Source organism: Elephas maximus, chromosome 4 (assembly GCF_024166365.1).
Source record: "Elephas maximus indicus isolate mEleMax1 chromosome 4, mEleMax1 primary haplotype, whole genome shotgun sequence".
NCBI classification, from domain to species: domain Eukaryota; kingdom Metazoa; phylum Chordata; class Mammalia; order Proboscidea; family Elephantidae; genus Elephas; species Elephas maximus.
This window is the reverse complement of record NC_064822.1, coordinates 107,827,925-107,847,352: the sequence shown is the minus strand read 5'-3', so window position 1 is coordinate 107,847,352 and position 19,428 is coordinate 107,827,925. Positions and strand designations below refer to the sequence as shown.

Genomic DNA, 19,428 nt, shown 5'->3' with positions numbered 1-19,428 from the left:
CACAAGGAGGGCTCAAAACACATCAGACCTTTCCCCTTCCTTGTCCTTCCTCAGAGCCAAGAAGGCTGGATTGGGAAGAGAGGAGGGACCAGGATGTAGAAGTATGGGGAGACAGCCAGACAAACTCCCCTTGCCTCTGCCCACTTCTTCCTATCTCTCCTTGGGATGCCTTGTTTGGGAAGCCTGAGCCCCTGGGCAGAAGCCCTGCCCAGCCTCCCCTCTCTGTATGTCATCCAGGGCGATGCCATCCCCTCCCAAAACCAGACTGTTCCGGGGACACTGATACAGGGTGGGCAGCCCAGCCTTCAGCCAGCAAAGGGGCTGATTGTTCCCTGACAGTTTCAAACTTGCAGACCAGAGCAGAGAAATAACAGTCCACTGTTCAGACTTAGGAAACTTAAAAGTCAGCCCTGGGGCCAATGCTTTCACAGAGCAAAGAGCCATTTAGGCCCATAATTGCACGCAGCAGTGAGACATCCAAGAAGCTCCCACATTCCTGAATTTACAAGTCTCCCGGACCCCTCTCATCAGCCCTGAGCACAGGATGGAGCCAAAGGGGCCCCCAGAGTAGTGAAGCCAGTGTTGTGGGCTTGGGGTGGGGGTGCTTTCAATGATCAGGACCAAGCTCAAGAATGCAGGGAGCTTTGAGCCAGGGGTCTGAAAATCAATCTTCCAGGGTGAAAAAGAAGGGAGTTAAATGACAAGGAAGGGAGAAACCCTGAATCAGGAAGAGAAGGGAGAGTGTGAAACCAAGGGGCTAGAATTTAGAAGAGTTGAGAGAGGGAAGACAGCTGGAAGGAGAGAAATGACAGTGAGGGCAATTGTTAAATGTCCCCACCCCTCTTAGGGATGGCAAGTCAGACCCAGGGGAGGGGCAAGAGTTATGGCGGGGGCAAAAATTTGGTGATCCAAATTTGGTCCTGACTCTGCTTCTTACCTTGGACAAGTCACCTCTCCCTTCAGAGCCTGATGTCCCCGCCTGTGAATAGCGCCATGATTCAGAGCACATGACCTGGAGTCTGACCACCTGGGTTCTAATGTTCACCCCAATATTCACTAGCCAAGTCTCTTAATACTCTGCACGACAATTTCTCCGTGAATAACTACCCCTGTGGTGTTAGGTAAAGATCACATAAGAAGATTGGTGCAAAGCAGCTACCCATAAAGTTTTTATCGTTAGTTGCTGTTGAGTCGATTCTGACTTATGGCAACCCCATGTGTTACAGATGAGTTTTCTTGACTATAATCTTAACAAAAGAAGATTGCCAGGTCTTTCCTTCTGCAGTACCAGTGTGTGGGTTTGAACCACCAGCCTTTAGGTTAGCAGACCATTTGTAACACCTGGGGAACTTGAAAGCAGCTAAACATAATAGATGCTCAATAAATGTTGGCAATTGTTATTCCTATCAGCCACCCTCACAAGGTTATTACGGGAATTGAATGAAATAATGCTTTGTGATTTACCCAGTGCATGGTCTGGCACGTACTGGCTCCTCAATAAAAGGAATTATTATTACCATTATTTTAAGTGACCAGGATGGGAAGGCATGGTTAAGTGCTGGGGTTTAGAGTTCAAGACCTGGGACCGAAGAGGGGAGGGGCAGATGAGAGGTGGCAGTGGTGTCAGTGGCACGTGGCTGAGAACTTGGGTGGGTGGGGGGGTTCAGGAAACCAGGTCTTCTCCAGGCCTGGTCCTGCCCTGAGTAGGGTGTTCCCCACAGTGATTAGCAGGGCAGGAAAATGGGCCTTGGCCAAACATGCCATTGAGATGAACTCAACAGAGTGGTCTTTAATCTTCTCCAGCTAAGCCTAGTTCTTGAAAGGGATAAAAGTCAAGAAGGGGTTGGGAGAGCTTGAACTTTTAAGGATCCTTGTTCCTTTGACATTCTTGCTCCTCTGACCCTCTGGCACCAGCTTCCACCATGACCCAACGATCCTCTGTCACCATCAAGTCAGGGGGAACCTGGAACTTCAGTGCTTCCTCAGCCAGCCTCCTCCCAGGCTGCTGGACCAGCTTCAGCTCTGTCTCTGTGTCTCAGGGCGGGAAGAGTTTTGGGGGTGGTTTCAGTGGCGGTTTTGGGACCAGGAGCCTCCGTAGCCTTGGGGGTAGCAAGAGAATCTCCATCAGTGGGGGTTACCGCTCCAACTGGGTCAGCTATGGGGGTGCTGGCTATGGGCTGGGCCTCGGGGGTATCGGGTACAGAGCAGGGGAAGCCTGCAGTGGGTATAGATTTGGAGGTGGGATGATGTCTGGAGCCGAGGGCATCCATGAGGTCACGGTCAATCAGAGTCTCCTGACCCCCCTCCACCTGGAGATCAATCCCTCTCTCCAGAAGGCAGGGAAGGAAGAAAAGGAGCAGATCAAGACTCTCAACAACAAGTTTGCCTCCTTCATCGACAAGGTGAGATCCTGGGAGCTGGACAGCCTGCTGATGGAGTGGAGGGGAAGTGGTTTCCTACCTTGTTGAGCAGAAAAATGTCCATCCCCAGACTTAAGTGTTGTCTGACTCACTGCAAAGACTGCCATTTTGATGGATAGTGATCATATATTTGGCTTAAAATTAGATGGAAGAAGGGGAAGAGTTTGGAGGGAGGGGGATAACAGAAGGGAAAAGTTACGAGTTCAATTCATGGATGTGGGTTGGGGTCACTTTTTCTTACCCTGTTTAATAGGGGCTGTTTTCCTCCTGAGGCATAGGCATCTTCTCAGTGATTTGGACATGTATGGGTGCTGAGTACTTGGGGAGGGATGCACTTAAAGCATTTTTTACTTTTCTTGCTGTGAGAGGAGAGCTGTAACTTCAGCCCTAAGTACCCCCTGCTGTGTGGCCTGGAATCCTAGAGATTTCTTCAGCTCTGAGAGAGACCCCTCCATAAAACATTCTATTTTGCACTACCACCACCACATACCTGAGCTGGTTGTTTTTGCCTCAGAAGAAGCAATTCAAGGATCTGGATAATTCAGGCTCCACACCTGGGATTTGGAGAAAGAGTGGTAAACTAAGAAGCAACCAGTTCAACTACTGGGAGAGTCACCCAACTTCTCAGGTTTCAGTTGGGTTGGACAGGTGGACTCTAAAGTCCCTTGGCCCGTCTAACAGGGTATGAAATTCCACACCATATGAACCCAGATCATTGAATGTGTAGACCTAACCAAAGAGACTGCTAAGGTAGTGGTTCTTAAACTTCATTATCCCATGTCATCCCACCCTACCCAGTGCACCAACAGAGGTGAGATTCCCAGGAGCCTGGCTGTGAAGGGATTAATGTGGCCCTGCTTTTCTTTGGTTCATCCAGAGGAGATGTGGAGATTGAGGGGATGAGACTAGGGGGAACTTGGAGCCAGAGTTTCCATCCTTCCTCTGATAATCAGAGACCTGAGGGAGGGAGTTCATTTGTTAAAGACCCTCCATAGACATGCTGCCATCTCCAAAGTCATGGTGGCTCTGTTCCTACCTTCTCTGAGACTGAATATCATTCTACCTGCTCCCAGGGCAAGGATTTTGTTTGAGGGAAAGGTTATGCGTATTCCCCAAGGCTGCCTTCCAGGCTGTGGAGAAGATGGATGTAACTCAAAAAAACCAAGTTAGCAGCACAGGACCAGAAGGAACTTGAAAGAGCAGAAAAAGGAAGGGGCTTGCCCAAGGCCACACAGCTAGTGACAGACATGGCTGGGATTGTGCTCAGGTCCTCTGAATGAAACTCCAAAGTGACTCATTCTAGCATTCCTTGAATGTGCAGACAACTAGGTCCAGATTCTAGAACTGGACTGAGCACACACAACATGCTTGAGAAACCATATCAAAAAGAAATGAATAGATTGGATTTTCTACCAACAACCTCCTGGTCATTTAATGAGATTAAAAACCTCATCCAGTCATATAATGGTGGAGTATTCTTTTCTTAAGCTACCACATACCAGCATGGTTTGGTGCTTTCGGATGGCTTCCAGACCTTCTGGCCCTTGCTGCTTCTTCCCCTTCTAAACCTAGTCACTGCATGTCTCCCAAGCCCATTGCACCAACATTTGCTTGGCTCTCTACATTCCAGGCTCCTTTCAGGGTGAGGAAGAGAAGGAGCTTTCCACCTGGGCTCTGAGGTCTTGAGGAGCTTCCTGCACTTATGGGAGTACTGTATCCCAGAGTCCTTCAGGAGGCTGCTATAAGGAAGCTCTCACATTTTCTTATCTCTTATTGGTGCAGGTGCGGTTCTTAGAGCAGCAAAACAAAGTCCTGGAGACCAAATGGAGCCTCCTGCAAGACCAGAAAACCACCAGGATCAACATTGAGCCCATGTTTGATGCCTGCATCAGCAACCTGAGACATCACCTGGAAGGTTTGGGCGGGGAGCAGGCAAGGCTGGAGACAGAGCTGAAGAGCATGCAGGATGTGGTGGAGGACTTCAAGAACAAGTGAGTGGATGCTCAGCCAGTTCCTGAGCCAGAGCCCTGCCCTGGGGCTCCTGGGGAGGCCAGGAGGAGCAAGAGAAGCAGGCTTTGCTCTCCAGAAGTGCCCACACATCAGGCATGTAATGTGGCATCAGAAATAGTCAAAGTAGAAAGAGACCTGGGACTCTGGGGTCAAGAATGTGGAGGCTTTGGGAGGGGCTGAGGTTATAGATGAAAATCACATGGATACAAAGAGCTTAATACATACAACAATCCTTCAAACTCTGCAAATGAGTAAAGGAAGGCTCTGACTTATCCAAGTTTACACAAATGGCAACTCATGAGTTAAGAACTGAACTCACAGAATCTTACTCTGACATTTGTTCAACCAAATGCCACTATTAGCTTACACAGTATCTTAGTCATCCAGTACTGCTCTAACAGAAATACCACAAGTGGATGGTTTTAACCAAAAGAAATTTATTCTCTCACAGGCTAGTAGGCTACAAGTCTAAATTCAGGGCATCAGCTCCAGGGGAAGGCTTTCTCTGTTGACTCCAGAGGAAGGTCCATGTCATCAATCTTCCCTTGGCCTAGGAGCTTCTCCGAGCAGGAACCTCAGGTCCAAAGGACATGCTCTGCTTCCAGCATTGCTCTCTCAGGGTTATGAGATCCCTGTGTCTCTCTGCTCGATTCTCTCTTTAATATCTCAGAAGAGATTGGCTTAAGATGCTATCTAATCTTATAGATCTCATCAATATTGCTGCCACTAATGCATCTCATTACATCACAGTGATAGGATTTACAACAGATAGGGAAATCACATCAGATGACAAAATGGTAGACAATCATTCAATACTGGGAGTCATGACCTAGCCAAGTTGACAGATATTTTGGGGGGACACAATTCAACCCACGACAGACAGTTATGCATTCACCCCAATCCTGGCCAAGGGCAGGGGGATCAAAGAAGGAAGAGACATTTGCTGCCTTCTCCCAGGAACACACATACACACACACACACAAACACACACACACACAATTAAACATAATGGTATGCTCATGCCTATATAAACCAAAAACCAAACTCGTTGCCATGGAGTTGATTCCAACTCACAGCAACCCTACAGGACAGAGTAGAACTGCCCCATAGGGTTTTAAAGGAGCAGACGGTGGATTCGAACTGCTGACCTTTTGGTTAGCAGCCAAGCTCTTAACCACTACACCACCAGGCCTCCGCTCATACCTATAGATATGAGTAATTTACTTTTATCTTTAATTTTCTTGGTCCAAATAAAATAAGTAACTCAGGAATAAGCTTTGGTTATTGTTTGTAGACGATAATAAGAGATCGGATTTTAGAGTTACACTGTCCAATATGGTAACCACATGTAGCTATTGAAATTTAAATTAATTAAAATGAAATAAAAAATCCAGCTCATCAGTCACACTAACCACATTTCAAGTGCTCACTTGCCACAGGTGACTGGTAGGTTTTGTATTGAACAGCACAGACATGGAGCATTTTCTTCATCACAGAAAGTGTGGACAGTGCTGCAGAATCTAGAGCGGTGGCTTTAGAATCTTGGTTCAACCAATTACTAGCAGAATGACACCAGGAAAACTCTCTAAGCCCCAGTTCCTTTATTGGTTAAAAGGGGCTATTAATGGTGCTCACCTCACAGAGGGGATGTAAATATTAAATAAAAACTTGCACATAAAATACGTGGGATATAACATTCTTAATACATGTGCGCTACTTTTATTGTACTTTGATCAGGTATATGTGTGTAGTGATACAGAAATCAGAAGCAAATCCAGGTGTATAATTTATAATATTTATCTAAACATGGAGTAAGAGTTTTAGATCAAAGAAGACTTCCTGGAGGAGGAGACTAAAGCTCAAAGTTGAGATGAAAGGGAGGACAGAGGAGAGATATGGAAAGGGCTCAATTGAAGTGTGTCCCCCTGGTTAGTGGACAAGTGATGTTTCAGTGACAGGTGTCAGAGAGTCCTCACAGACAGAATGTGAGCTGGGAAACACAGCTGAGGACTGTTGCATAGAGCTAGGTGAAGAAAAGATGTTCAAATTTCATAAAAAGGCAACTCAAGGAAATGAACTCAATTTTCCCAGAGAATGTGGGAGAAGGCACAGTACTGGAGATTCAATGGCAGAAAAGAGTTTTCTCAGGTGCTACTGGACAATAGAGGCAATATGAAAGCAGGGGATATTCCGGTTACATACAAAATGTGTGATAGTACTTTGTGGTTTTAAAAGAAGATCTACATTCCACCTCATAGGTGGGAAATGGCCTCAGAGAGGTTAAGCAACCTGCCCAAAGTTTCTCAGCTGATAGGTGAAGGAGCCAAGGCCCGAACTACAGCTAACCAGCAATGCTAAGCCACTTACTATTGAGTTGACTCTGACTCATGGCCACCTCATGTGCGTCAGAGTAGAACTATGCTCCATAGGGTTTTCAATGGCTGGTTTTTTGACAGTAGATTGCCAGGCCTTTCTTTTGAGACACCTTTGGGTGGACTTGAACCTCCAACCTTTTGTTTTAGCAGCCAAGCATGTTAACCATTTGCACCATCCGGGCACTCCCCTAGCAATGCTGATAGGGTGGAATTTGCTGATGCTTGGGAGGATTGGGTGGGGAATGGGCCACCTATAACAGAAGTGAAACTTCCTACCCAGAGATGAATGAGCAGGGAGGCAGCTCCACGTGCCCTGCGGCGGGGGCGGGGGAGTGGAGCTGGGCAGGAGGAGAGTGGGGTTACTGCCTGGGCACAAATTGAAGAATGAGAAAACTTTGTCTGGGTTGCTCCAGAGTGGCTGAGAACAGAATGTGAGAGTCTCATGGGGAATAAGAGCCAGGCCAGAGCCCAGGAGACACCCCCCTCACTGCCTGTTTGGGCTGGGACAAAATCATGAAAAAAATTTAAATAATAAAAAATTTAAAAACCTCACAGAGGAAGCACCCATGCATGCACCGTCAGGGAGCCCAAGTCTTCTAAGACCAAAGCTGTGAGAAAAGAAACCGCAGAAAGAACCAGGGGTGGTTCTGTTTGATTGCTGTTGTTTGGTCTTTTGCTTTGTTTTCAGAGGGGTGGCTGTTTGTTGTATTTGGAATTTGGGGACATGTTTGTAACAGGAGAGCTGTGCTGTATTAAAGCATTTTCCAGATCTGCTCTGGAGATGCCCCACTGCCTGCCCAGCTACATCCCCCACTTCCCAACCTCGGTCCTGGAACACCCACCCTCAACCCAAGTGACCTTGATCTTGCCCCCAGGTACGAAGAAGAGATCAATAGACGCACGGTGGCGGAGAATGAGTTTGTCATACTGAAGAAGGTGAGGAGAGAGGGACAGTCTGCTGACTCCCGGGCCCAAGCAGCCACTTAAGTAGTAATAACTGCCACTATGCCAGTCACCCTACATACAAGGCCTTATTAATTTGTGCAACAGATCTTGGAAGCAGGTTTTACTTTAAAAGTGAGAAAACTGAGGCTCAGGAAGGTTAAGTAAGTTGCCAAAAGTTACCAGGTAATCAGAGGTGAGCCAGGATCCAGGAATCCAAAGTCCCTTGGGAATCATTATACTAACACCCAAGCCCCACACAGTCCTGGGCAGAAAGAAGGGGAGAGAAATGAGCCTGGTCCTGAGCTGAGTCTTCACTGGATTAGGCGCAGGAGGACAGGATCAGCTCCACAGAGTTCTGGATGTGCCTGCTTAGCAGGCACAGGCAGAAGGAGCTAAGCTGGAGCAGAATGGTGCAATAGGGTGTGAAGGGGAGGACACCACCGAGGGTGGGAGGAGAAGGGAAAGTCACCACAGGTTTCAGGGAGAGGCTTGGAGAGCCCAGAGGCAATGGAGGCCCAAGGGCCCAGGGCAGGGCTTGGCCTCACCTTGCAGAGGTGACATAGGAGACCTTCACCCATGGCACCAGCTCATGAACAGGGTGGGCATTCCCTGAGAGCCCTGGTCCTCACACAGTCTGGACACCCCCCCCCAACCTCCACTCCATAGCCTGGAATAAAGAAATCCCCTCATCCCCATGAGTAAAAGTTCTCCCACTTAACTCACCACCTGAGGGGGCTGATGAGGAAGGCTAGGACTCAGGGTGACAGTGTGTTCTGTGCCCCAGGACATAGACGCCGCCTACATGAACAAGGTAGAGCTGGAGGCCAAGGTGGACACCCTGATAGACAAGATCAACTTCCTGCAGGCCTTCTACGAGGCGGTAAGGAGTGCCTGGACTTGCCCTCAGGAGGCTCGGTGGCTGGTGTGCCTCAGATGGACACAGAGGCCGCTGGGTCCTTCCCCTGTCTCTCTGCTCCTCACCCTAGTCTTGGGGTGGAATTCCTGGGACAGACGTTGCTTCCTTTACCAGGAGAGAAAATGAGGCTCCCTGGGGCAGGGAAGGAATTCAGCCTTGGACCAAGCATGTTCTGCTGTCAGACAAAAGAACGGCTTCCTGTCATTGAAATCCGCTGGTTTCCAGAAGGCCATCTGAGCAACCTGGCTCTCCTGGCCCAGCCCAGGTTTACCTGCTGCTCTTCCTAGAACGGCTGCAGCAGGATGCAATTACACAAATTCAGTGGCAATTAGTGAGCCCTCGGGTGCTTCTAGAAGCACGCGACCCAGTTGTCTGGTTCTGGGCAGGACGCAAAATTTTGCATTTCTAGCAAGTTCCCAAGCGATGTAGCTAGTCCGAGGATAACGTTTTGAGAACCACTGCTTCAGGTGATTCTGAAAAGCGATCATTAACAAGTTAATTAGGGGCTTACTGTTTCAAAAATAATCTTACACAGATGTTAATTTATTTAATCCTCAGGAAGTTCCTAAGAGGCCAGTATTGTGAATATCCCCTCGGAGACTCACAAATGTTATATATAACTTGCCGGGCAGATCCAAGACTTGGATTCTTCAGCCTGGTGCCCCTTCTGCTGTTTTGAGCTGATTTTCACTTCCCAAGCTGGGAAATAGCATTGGGAAGAGGCAGAGCTCTCTGGCTCCTTCTGATTCAATTGTCTTTCACAAGATGATTTCTTTATTTGGTGTGTAAATCGGTGGATTCTCAGAACATGAGACATCATGGTTCTGACAAGTTATGACAAAGTGCATTCCTTTGGCAACAGGAGTGACTTCTGGAGAATTCTGGCTAGCCTTACCTGTGCTGCTGCTCCATCTGAGGAAATGAGCTGACAATATAAAGGACAAGCGTAATTTCAGTGACCACTCTAATATCTTTTTTGGCCTTTTCAGACCTAAGCAGGGTGTTCCACCCTAAAAGTACAAGTGAGCTGCTGCTCAATGCCATGATTTGTTACAGAGTCAGGTCACAATCTCCTAACACACACATACATGCATACACACACACCACACACCATACGCCCTGCTCAGTTCTCCTATGTGTGCCTATTACAGGAGTTGGCTCAGCTTCAGGCCCAGATCTCTGAGACCTCTGTGGTCCTGTCCATGGACAACAACCGCCACCTGGACCTGGACAGCATCATCTCTGAGGTCAAGGCCCAGTACGAGGACATCGCCAACCGCAGCCGGGCTGAGGCTGAGTCCTGGTACCAGACCAAGGTGAGGTGTCAAGTCAAGTCAACAAGCCCGGAACACTTAGTCCGACCAAGACCAGAGTTACAAAGGCCCTCGGTCTGGTGGGATTGAAGGGATGTGAGTTGAGGTTGTAGCTTACCCTCTGTTCTGAGCATGGCCTCAATGCAGCACTGTCAGAACCTGGGGGAATAGCCAGAGGAAGGTGGGAGGAAAAGGCCACACCTCCAATACCTATAGCAGAGGGACAGGGGCAGCTGGACAGTGGTGGCCATCAGTAGAAGCAGGGGGGACAGAGGGGGAATGGGAAGAGGTTTAGCCTCCTGGAAGAGGCTAGAGGATCCAGAGAAGAGAGGTAGAGCTGAAAGGCTTCCCAGGTGACCAGAAAACATGGGCAAAGGCTTGGCATTGGCCACAGAATGAGATTTTCCAGGATAGAGCAAACACTCCAAGCTGGGGAGTCACTGGGAATGGAGAGAGGTGGTGCCAAGGAAAACAGATACAAAGAAGCTTAAAGGTCAGAGAGCGATGGGCTGTGGAGACCCCGCATTGTGCTGAGTTTGTGAGGGTGAGATGTGTGGTGTCAAGGGAGCAGAGGACAGACTGGACACAAGGAGAAGGGAAAGCGCAGAGCCACAGCTGTGGTCATAGAGAGCAAAGGTCAGAGCCCAGAGACAGTGCAGAGAATGGCGCCTCAGACCTCAGCATGGATTTTTTTTTTTTCTGGTGGGGGCAAAAGGAGTAGTATCCAATCACAATTAAAAAGCCTGTTGGAGGCAGCCAACAGATACATGAGAAAATGCTCTCGATCATTAGCCATTAGAGAAATGCAAATTAAAACTACGATGAGATTTCATCTCACACCAGCAAGGCTGGCATTAATCCAAAAAACACAAAATAATAAATGTTGGAGAGGCTGCGGAGAGATTGGAACTCTTATACACTGCTGGTGGGAATGTAAAATGGTACAACCACTTTGGAAATCCATCTGGCGTTACCTTAAACAGTTAGAAATAGAACTACCATACAACCCAGAAATCCCACTCCTCGGAATATACCCTAGAGATACAAGAGCCTTCATACAAACAGATATATGCACACCCATGTTTGTTGCAGCTCTGTTTACAATAGCAAAAAGTTGGAAGCAACCAAGGTGTCCATCAACGGATGAATGGTTAAATAAATTGTGGTATATTCACACAATGGAATACTACGCATCGATAAAGAACAGTGACAAATCTCTGAAACATTTCATAACATGGAGGAACCTGGAAGGCATTATGCTGAGCGAAATTAGTCAGAGGCAAAAGGACAAATATTGTATAAGACCACTATTATAAAATCTTGAGAAATAGTGAACCTGAGAAGAATACATACTTTTGTGGTTACGAGGGGGGGAGGGAGGGAGGGTGGGAGAGGGTTTTTTATTGATTAATCAATAGATAAGAACTGCTTTAGGTGAAGGGAAAGACAACACTCAATACATGGAAGGTCAGCTCAGTTGGACTGGACCAAAAGCAAAGAAGTTTCCAGGATAAAATGAATGCTTCAAAGGTCAGCGGAGCAAGCTCGGGGTTCTGGGGAACATGGTTTGCGGGGACTTCTAAGTCAATTGGCAAAATAATTCTATTATGAAATCATTCTGCATCCCACTTTGAAATGTGGTGTCTGGGGTCTTAAATGCTAACAAGCGGCCATCTAAGATGCAGCAATTGGTCTCAACCCACCTGGAGCAAAGGAAAATGAAGAACACCAAGGCCACACGACAACTAAGAGCCCAAGAGAGAGAAAGGGCCACATGAACCAGAGACCTACATCATCCTGAGACCAGAACTAGTTGGTGCCCGGCCACAATCGATGACTGCCCTGACAGGGAGCACAGCAGAGGACCCCTGAGGGAGCAGGAGATCAGTGGGATGCAGACCCCAAATTCTCATAAAAAGACCAAACTTAATGGTCTGACTGAGACTGGAGGAATCCCGGCGGCCATGCTCCCCAGACCTTCTGTTGACACAGGACAGGAACCATCCCCGAAGACAACTCATCAGACATGAAAGGGACTGGTCAGCGGGTGGGAGAGAGATGCTGATGAAGAGTGAGCTAATTATATCAGGTGGACACTTGAGATTGTGTTGGCAACTCTTGTCTGGAGGGGGGATGGGAGGATAGAGAGAGAGGGAAGCCAGCAAAATTGTCAAGAAAGGAGAGACTGAAACGGCTGACTCAAGAGGGGGAGAGCAAGTGGGAGTAGGGAGTGAGATGTATGTAAACTTATATGTGACAGACTGATTGGATTTGTAAACGTTCACTTGAAGCTTAATAAAAGTTATAAAAAAAAATAATAAAAATAAAAATAATTTTAAAAAATTAAAAAAAAAAAGCCTGTTGGAATGTGGTTTGCAGCTGAGTTTCAGCATAGGAGATGGAGATAGCATAACTGTTCTCCAAAATACGATGGGGAATTTTTTAAATCTCTTGGGAAGGAGGGAACAGAAGAGAGAGAAAAGAAATAAGATTCATGAGCAACAAAATGGAGAGGCCCAGAAACTTTTAAGGAATGAGGTGAAGATTATTCAGCTTTAATTTGTATGAGCTGTTGTGATAGAAACTTTCCATCATCCCCCTCAAACCTTCAGGGAAAGTTGGCTGTACACCCAAAACGAAGAAAAAGAAGCCTATCGGGCCCCAAGAAGTCCCAGCCTTCTCTTCCCTGACCTTGACCAACCCCACCTCCTGCAAGGGCCCCTCACACAAAACCTGCTTCCCTCCGCCTCCCCCCCGTCCCCAGTACGAGGAGTTGCAGCGGTCTGTCGGCCAGCACGGCGATGACCTCCGCAACACCAAGATGGAGATCTCCGAGCTGAACCGTGTTATCCAGAAGCTGCGCTCTGAGATTGACAACCTGAAGAAGCAGGTAAGGCTGAGCTCGCAGGGGTCATCCCTGCCATGCCCCTGCCTCCACACAGACTGTGCCTGGTCCTAAGCCCACCCATGCAGAGAGAAGCTGCCCCAATGAATGGCCTCTCCGGATTATTATCGTGCCATCCCCTGGCCAGCCAGGGATGCCAGAGATCTGACTAGTATCAATGCTTCTAGGAAAGGCTCTGGCCCCTGGAGGCATAGGTGGCAAAACCTGGACTTGCTTCATTTACCCATTTTATCCACAGAAGTTCAGTAATGATAAAGCCAAAAACCAAACCCATTGCCATCGAGTCTATTCCAACTCATAGGAACCCTAGAGGACAGAGTAGAACAGCCCCACAGGGTTTCCAAAGAGTGGCTAGTGAATTCGAACTGCCAACCCTTTGGTTAACAGCTGTAGCTCCGTAACTACTGCACCACCAGGGCTTCAGCAATGATAAGAGCCTCGAAAAAAACATTTTCTCCATCCCGGTTATATCTTAAACTGTTCAAGGTAGACAGTGATCAAGCTTACTCTTAAAGATGACAGTGCCCCAACCCCCTCTGCATTAAATCCATTTCAGTAGATTCCACCAGGGGTGTACCTAAAGCCCATAGCACATTGCATCCTATGAATGATTTCACACACTCCTATCTCCTCTTGGCAGTGTGCTGCACTCCAGGCCGCCATTGCTGATGCCGAGCAGCGCGGGGAGCTGGCTGTCAAGGACGCCAAGCACAAGCTGACCGAGCTGGAGGATGCCCTGTAGAAGGCCAAGCAGGACATGATGAAGGTGGTGTGCGAGTACCAGGAGCTCATGAATGTTAAGCTGGCCCAGGATATTGAGATTGCCACCTACCGCAAGCTGCTGAAGGGCGAGGAGTGCAGGTGGGCTACCTCTCCTCCCTCCCCTGGCTCCAACAGAGGCCACCAGAGAGCCACTATAGCAGTGCCCCAGAAGCCACTTGGGCCCCGTGACATCAGGCCACTAGATAGAAATCCCAAAGACTGGGTTCAAATGCAGCTGCTCCCATAGAAGTGGCCTTCAGTTGCAGCCCCTCCCACAGCAGCTGCTGGACTCAGGTCCAGGGTCCAAGGCCTTAAGGGAGTGGTGCCCTTGGCTACCTGGAAGGCCTTAACCAGGGCCATTTCTGCCCAGCCCTGCAACAAATGACACCACACTCGGGTGAGCCCCAGGGGCTCCGCGTTTCCCTGGAGATGCTCTATAAACTGACGAGCTCACTCTACCTGTCTGGTACGGGCCGCTCAGCCCGTTCTCTCTGTATTTTTAACTTGCTCCCTTCTAGGTTTTCTGCCACATATTCAGAGTAGCTTCCTAAAGCTATGAGGTGAAGGAAAAGCTTGTTAACCACTTAGCATAGTCCCTGGCATCCAGTAAGCACTCTGGACTGATAACAGTTTAGATACGAAGAACTCAGGGCTCTTTAACTTCTCTACAATGAAATGTCTTTTTCTCTCCCCACCTGCAACAGACTCACTGGAGAAGGTGTTGGGCCTGTCAATATCTGTTAGTAAATGTCTTGGGATGATAGAAAAAGGGGAGACAACGGCATCCTGGCATAACTCATTAGGATTTGCTGGCTAGAGAATGGCCAAGTTGCAGCACGGATGTCATTAAGTCCCTCTTAAGGGCTCTGCAACCAGTTGCTGTTGAGTTGATTCCTACTCATGGCAACCCCATGTGTGTCAGAGTAGAACTGTGCTTCACAGGTTTTCAGTGACAGATTTTTGGAAGTAGATTGCCAGCCTTTCTTCCAGGATGCCTCTGGGTGGACTTGAACCACTAACGTTTTGGTTCGCAGCTGAGCATGCAATGGTCAATTTTTTTTTTTTTTATGAGGAAGACCCAGGTTCAATTCCCAGCCAATGCATCTCATGCTTAGCCACCAGCCATTGGATGTGGGAGATGTCCGTGTAGCTATGATGCTGAACAGGTCTCAGCGGGGCTCCCAGACTAAGACAGACTAGGAAGTCCTGGTGATCTGCCTCTGAAAATCAGCCAGTAAAAACCCTATGGATCACAACAGTACAATCCACAACTGATCATAGGGATAGTGCAGGACCAAGCAGTGTTTTTTTCCACTCGGCACGGGGTCACCATGAGTCAGGAGCTGATTCGATGGCAGCCAACAATAACATAGGGCTCTGTGGAGACTCCCTCTTCTTTGGCCCCTTCTCCTAGTGGAGCCAAGAACACTTCTCAGAAGTGAGACAATCCATGCCACTAAAGGAGAAGTTAGAGTGGGGCTCAGTGACTTTTCTCCTCACTCTGCGATAATCTCTTCAGAGACTGCAGATGACCCCTCATCCCCAGGGGTGGTCTCAGTGGGGCCACATGTCCACAGGAGCGTGACTCCACCCTAGAACCTGGCACCAGAGAATCATAGTTATAGGACAAGACTTCTCACAGCACAGAGGATCTCCAGTCTAAACGCCTGATTTCTCAGCTGAGTTCTGGCAGGAACTCAAACTAATACAACTAACAAGAGTCTACTAAACAGGTTAAATGGAAAGACCTACATTTAGATTTTACATAATTTAATTGAGCAAGGCTTCAACTCATAGGAAGGGTCTGGGAGGAATAATCTCACAGAATGACCTACCAGGACTAAAAAACAAAAAAAATCAAACCAGTTGCCATTGAGTCAATTCTGACTCATAGTGACCCTATAGGACAGTGTAGAACTGCCCCGTAGAGTTTCCAAAGACAGCCTGGTGGATTCGAACTGCCGTCCTTTCAGTTAGCAGTTGTAGCACTTAACCACTACCCCACCAGGGTTTCCGCCAGGACTAAGTGGGCTGTTAAAAAAAACTCAGCCCTCAGGCGGCATTAAAAGGAGCATGGGAAGTAAAATACCTGTGTGCCCCATGAGGATCAGACCATATTAGGCAGACCTACAAAGAGCTTGAAACCAGCTAATAAAAGGAACAGGAATGTTCATCTGGAGAAACTGGCCCTGAGAGGGGGGCCAGAGGGACGTCTTCAAATGTTTGACAGGCTGTAGAGAGCTGCACCCTGAGGTGACGCACTCTCTGTTGATGACAGTATTAGAGCAGAAGCTAAGTGAGTGCCTCTCAGTGACATAGTAGAGGAATTCCAATCTCAGGGGGGAGGTTCATCTAGATGGTAGTAGGGCTTCTTCCAAGATGGTAGCCTATGATTCTATAACAGCCATCGATGAGGAATGAACACAGCATAGGAGCCTAAAGACTGGGTTTCTGGCCTATGTGACCTCGGACATGCCACTCTGATCTCTTTGCACTTCCATTTCCCCTATAAAATGGGAGTGCTCATAGTCATGGCGTCCTCCGGGACCTGTTGTAGTAGTCAGCGTGGTCACAGATGTGAAGGGCTTTGAAAGTTGTGACGCCCTATACAAATGCACATGCTAAGGCTGTGTGTGACAGAATGGTGAGTCCAGGCCCCATTCTCTGACTCCGTGGATCTCAGGGTCCTGAGGGGATTCCTGGTCTCTGACGACCTCAGGGAAGAGGGGGTTGGCTTGGAGCAAGACACCATGAGAGGCATGGCAATGAAGGGCGTTCAGCAGGGAAAGTACAATTTGGGAAACCTGGGGGAGCCTGCCAATGTGCCCTGTGACTTCTCTCCACAGCTGTGGTCTCTTCCACTGGGGGCACAGGCTACAGTGGGGGCGGAGGCCTCTGTGTGGGTGGAAACGGCTACAGCATTGGCCTCTACGGTGGTGGGAGCAGCGGCTTCAGCTCCACCAGCAGCCGCAGCATTGGTGGGAACAGCTCCAGCGTGCGCATCATCTCCAAGACCTCGTCCACCAAGAAGGGTTACAGGAGCTAAAGTGCCCTGCCTGCCTCAGCTGCCTCCCCTTAATGCCCCCAAGCTTTCTGGCACCACATTCACAAAACCAACAGCAGGAGAGGCACAGGGAGCAGGGAAGTGGCTTGTGAGTTCTAAGGTCACCATGTCCATCCATCCCTCTACCTCCAGACAGGTCCCCACAGAGGTATCCCATTCACTCCAAATCTCAGAGCCCCCAGGGTCCAAAGGCATTTTGTCCCAACTAGCACTGACTCAACTGGTTTGTGCCAGGCTAGAATCTGAGGGGACTCAGATCAGGACAGCCTTTGCCCTTAAGAAGCTTCCAGAATAGAGGTGTAGTCAGCCTCCTTCCTCCAGTTTAACCCAAATCCGCTGCAAACACAAGATGATTTCTCTTAAGTACTTCATAGGGGAGCTTATAATTGACCTTGGTTCCCCATAGTACATCAATGTCGTTTCTAATGGCAGACAGGAAATGTCCTTATAAACTGCACTATGTGGATTGCCTTCTCTGCTCCTGCTTTCCTGTCCCAGTCCAGGTCCCCTCACAGCTCCTACAAGGAGAATTTTTGAATGGAAATCAATAGTCTTTAAGGTGTCATCAACTCTGGTTATTCACACTAAGATGCAGTAAGTTTGTCAAGAATCCAAAAGTTCTCCATGGCTTGGGACTGCATTAAAAAAAATTTCATAGCCAAATTCCTTTCAAACCTGCCTCATTGAAGTCAGTATTAAGATTGCTGTCCCTAAACAGAAATGTTCTGATGATGAGGGGGGAGGAGACCAGCTCATGGGAAGGTGGGGGGAAGGCAGCTCAGTACAAAACGCCTGCAGTAGATGCTCCAGAAATAGGACCCACTTAACCTGTACTACTAATTGCCTGGTGAGATTCCTTTTCGCAAAATAATCTTCCAGGCTCAGGACTTTTCCTCTTTGCTTTGTGCTAGCCATGGCTCTCCTGTAGAAAGCTGTCTTTCCTTACCCATGCCACCTGTACCCTGCCACCCTCTTACGTCTCTTCTCTTTCAACACCCCTCCTGTCCTCTCCTCTTCTTCACTTCTCTCTTTTCTTCCTCTCCCAGTCTTCCTATTTGGCAATGGAGTTCTTGCTGTCTTCCTCCTCTGACCTTTCTTTTCCTATCCCCTGTCTCTGAAATGGCACTCTTCTGTGCTGATTTGCCTGTAGCCAGCCAAGGCTAGAGGTGAAGCTCTCTATGTAAGAGCATCTAATTCCCTGCCCCCCAGGGAAGGCCCAAGACAGCAAACCTAGAGGAGAGAGACAGTTCTTCGATTTTTTTCCCTTGCTCTGAGGGGACATGTTAAAAAGGCAGAGGTAAGATGGGGGTGGAATGGAGGCAGGTAGGCACAGAGATCTGTGTGAGGCTGGCCTGCATGGTGTTGTTTCCCTATTTAGTCTGAACCATTGTAAACCCTCAAAACACCTGCCATTTATTCAATACCAAGATGCACTCTGACGACAAGTAGAAAATGTCCGCCACACTGCTGACATGAAGACTGGGAGTCAACTATTTCAGAAAAAAAGTCACACCAGGTTCGATCATTTCAACCCCTTCTGAAGAGGCAGCCTGCTCTCTTGTGCTTGCCTATTTCCTGAAATCGCTTCACTAAAATGTCACAGTGCTCTCTAGGTGTTGGCTGAGTCTGTATCTTGTCTTGCACTCTGAGGGAAGCCTTGAAGCTGATGGGCTCTGGGAAGAGGTGCCTTCCCCGCATGGAGAATCCTAGGAACCACACTGCCCTGTGCTCTCAAGCTCTGGTCCTGGGCTCTGAGAAGGCCAACATGGTCACTGAGACCATCCTCTGGCCTGGACCAGTTCATGACCCCTGCCCTCACAGTTCTTCCTGCTATTATACACTTTCCCCCTGGCAGGAATGGCTCTGCCCTCTGGTCTGGCCTCTCAACATTACCATCACCTTTAACACTGTTTCCCGGGCCCACCTCTGTGGCACTTACTCCAGGGCAGAATGAGAATCCCCTTTCCCCACATGGTGTAACAGGACACGCCCCACAACTGCATACCACCATCACCCACAGTCTCTTGTTACACTCTCACCTCCCTAAGCCCTAATCTTCCCTCCCACCACTCTAGGACCCAAAGTCAAGACTATTAAAGAGATTATTGTTGGTGGTGGTATTATTGTTGTTAGCTGCCATCAAGTCAGCCCCCAACACACAGTGGCCCCATGCACAACAGAACAAAATACTACCCAGTCCCGGGACATCGGTCAGACTGTTGTGATCCACAGGGTTTTCACTGGCTGGTTTTTTGAAGTAGATCACCAAGCCTTTCTTTCTGGTCCATCTTAGTCTGCTGAAACCTGTACAGCATTATAGTGACACACAACTGAGAATTCCAGAGGTTCAAGAAACTTTTGAATTCCAGTCTCCAAATCTACAGGTGGGAAAGCTGAGCAACACAGAAGCCATAATAAGTACTGGCAGCCAGTTCCTGATTCCTAACTCAGGCTTCTTTTCCAGAGCAGCAGACCATAGTGAAGTCAGAAAGAAGAGGACTGAGTTCCAGCCTTATCCCAGATAAACTGTGTGACTTTGGGAAGTTATATAACCACACTGCTCTTCAGCAAAAGTAACTATAGCATGGTATTGTCATAAGAATTAAATGAGACAATGGATGTAAAATGCTGAGTGTGGTCCCAGCACACAGTAAGAACCCAATAAATGGTGGTGGTGGTGTTGCTATTATTATTATTAGCTTGATTTTTGACTTGGAA

The 19,428-nt window shown here is 48.2% G+C and overlaps 1 protein-coding gene across 1 annotated transcript; it reads left to right on the top strand.

Moving 5' to 3' along the window:
- The first annotated feature begins 1,922 nt into the window (after positions 1-1,922).
- LOC126075452 (keratin, type II cytoskeletal 5-like) lies at positions 1,923-16,692 on the top strand. The gene is given in 9 exon segments (XM_049883205.1): positions 1,923-2,402; positions 4,203-4,411; positions 7,681-7,741; positions 8,535-8,630; positions 9,818-9,982; positions 12,744-12,869; positions 13,525-13,745; positions 14,351-14,385; positions 16,493-16,692. Coding segments are annotated over 9 exon segments (1,593 nt in total).
- Positions 16,693-19,428: the final 2,736 nt, after the last annotated feature.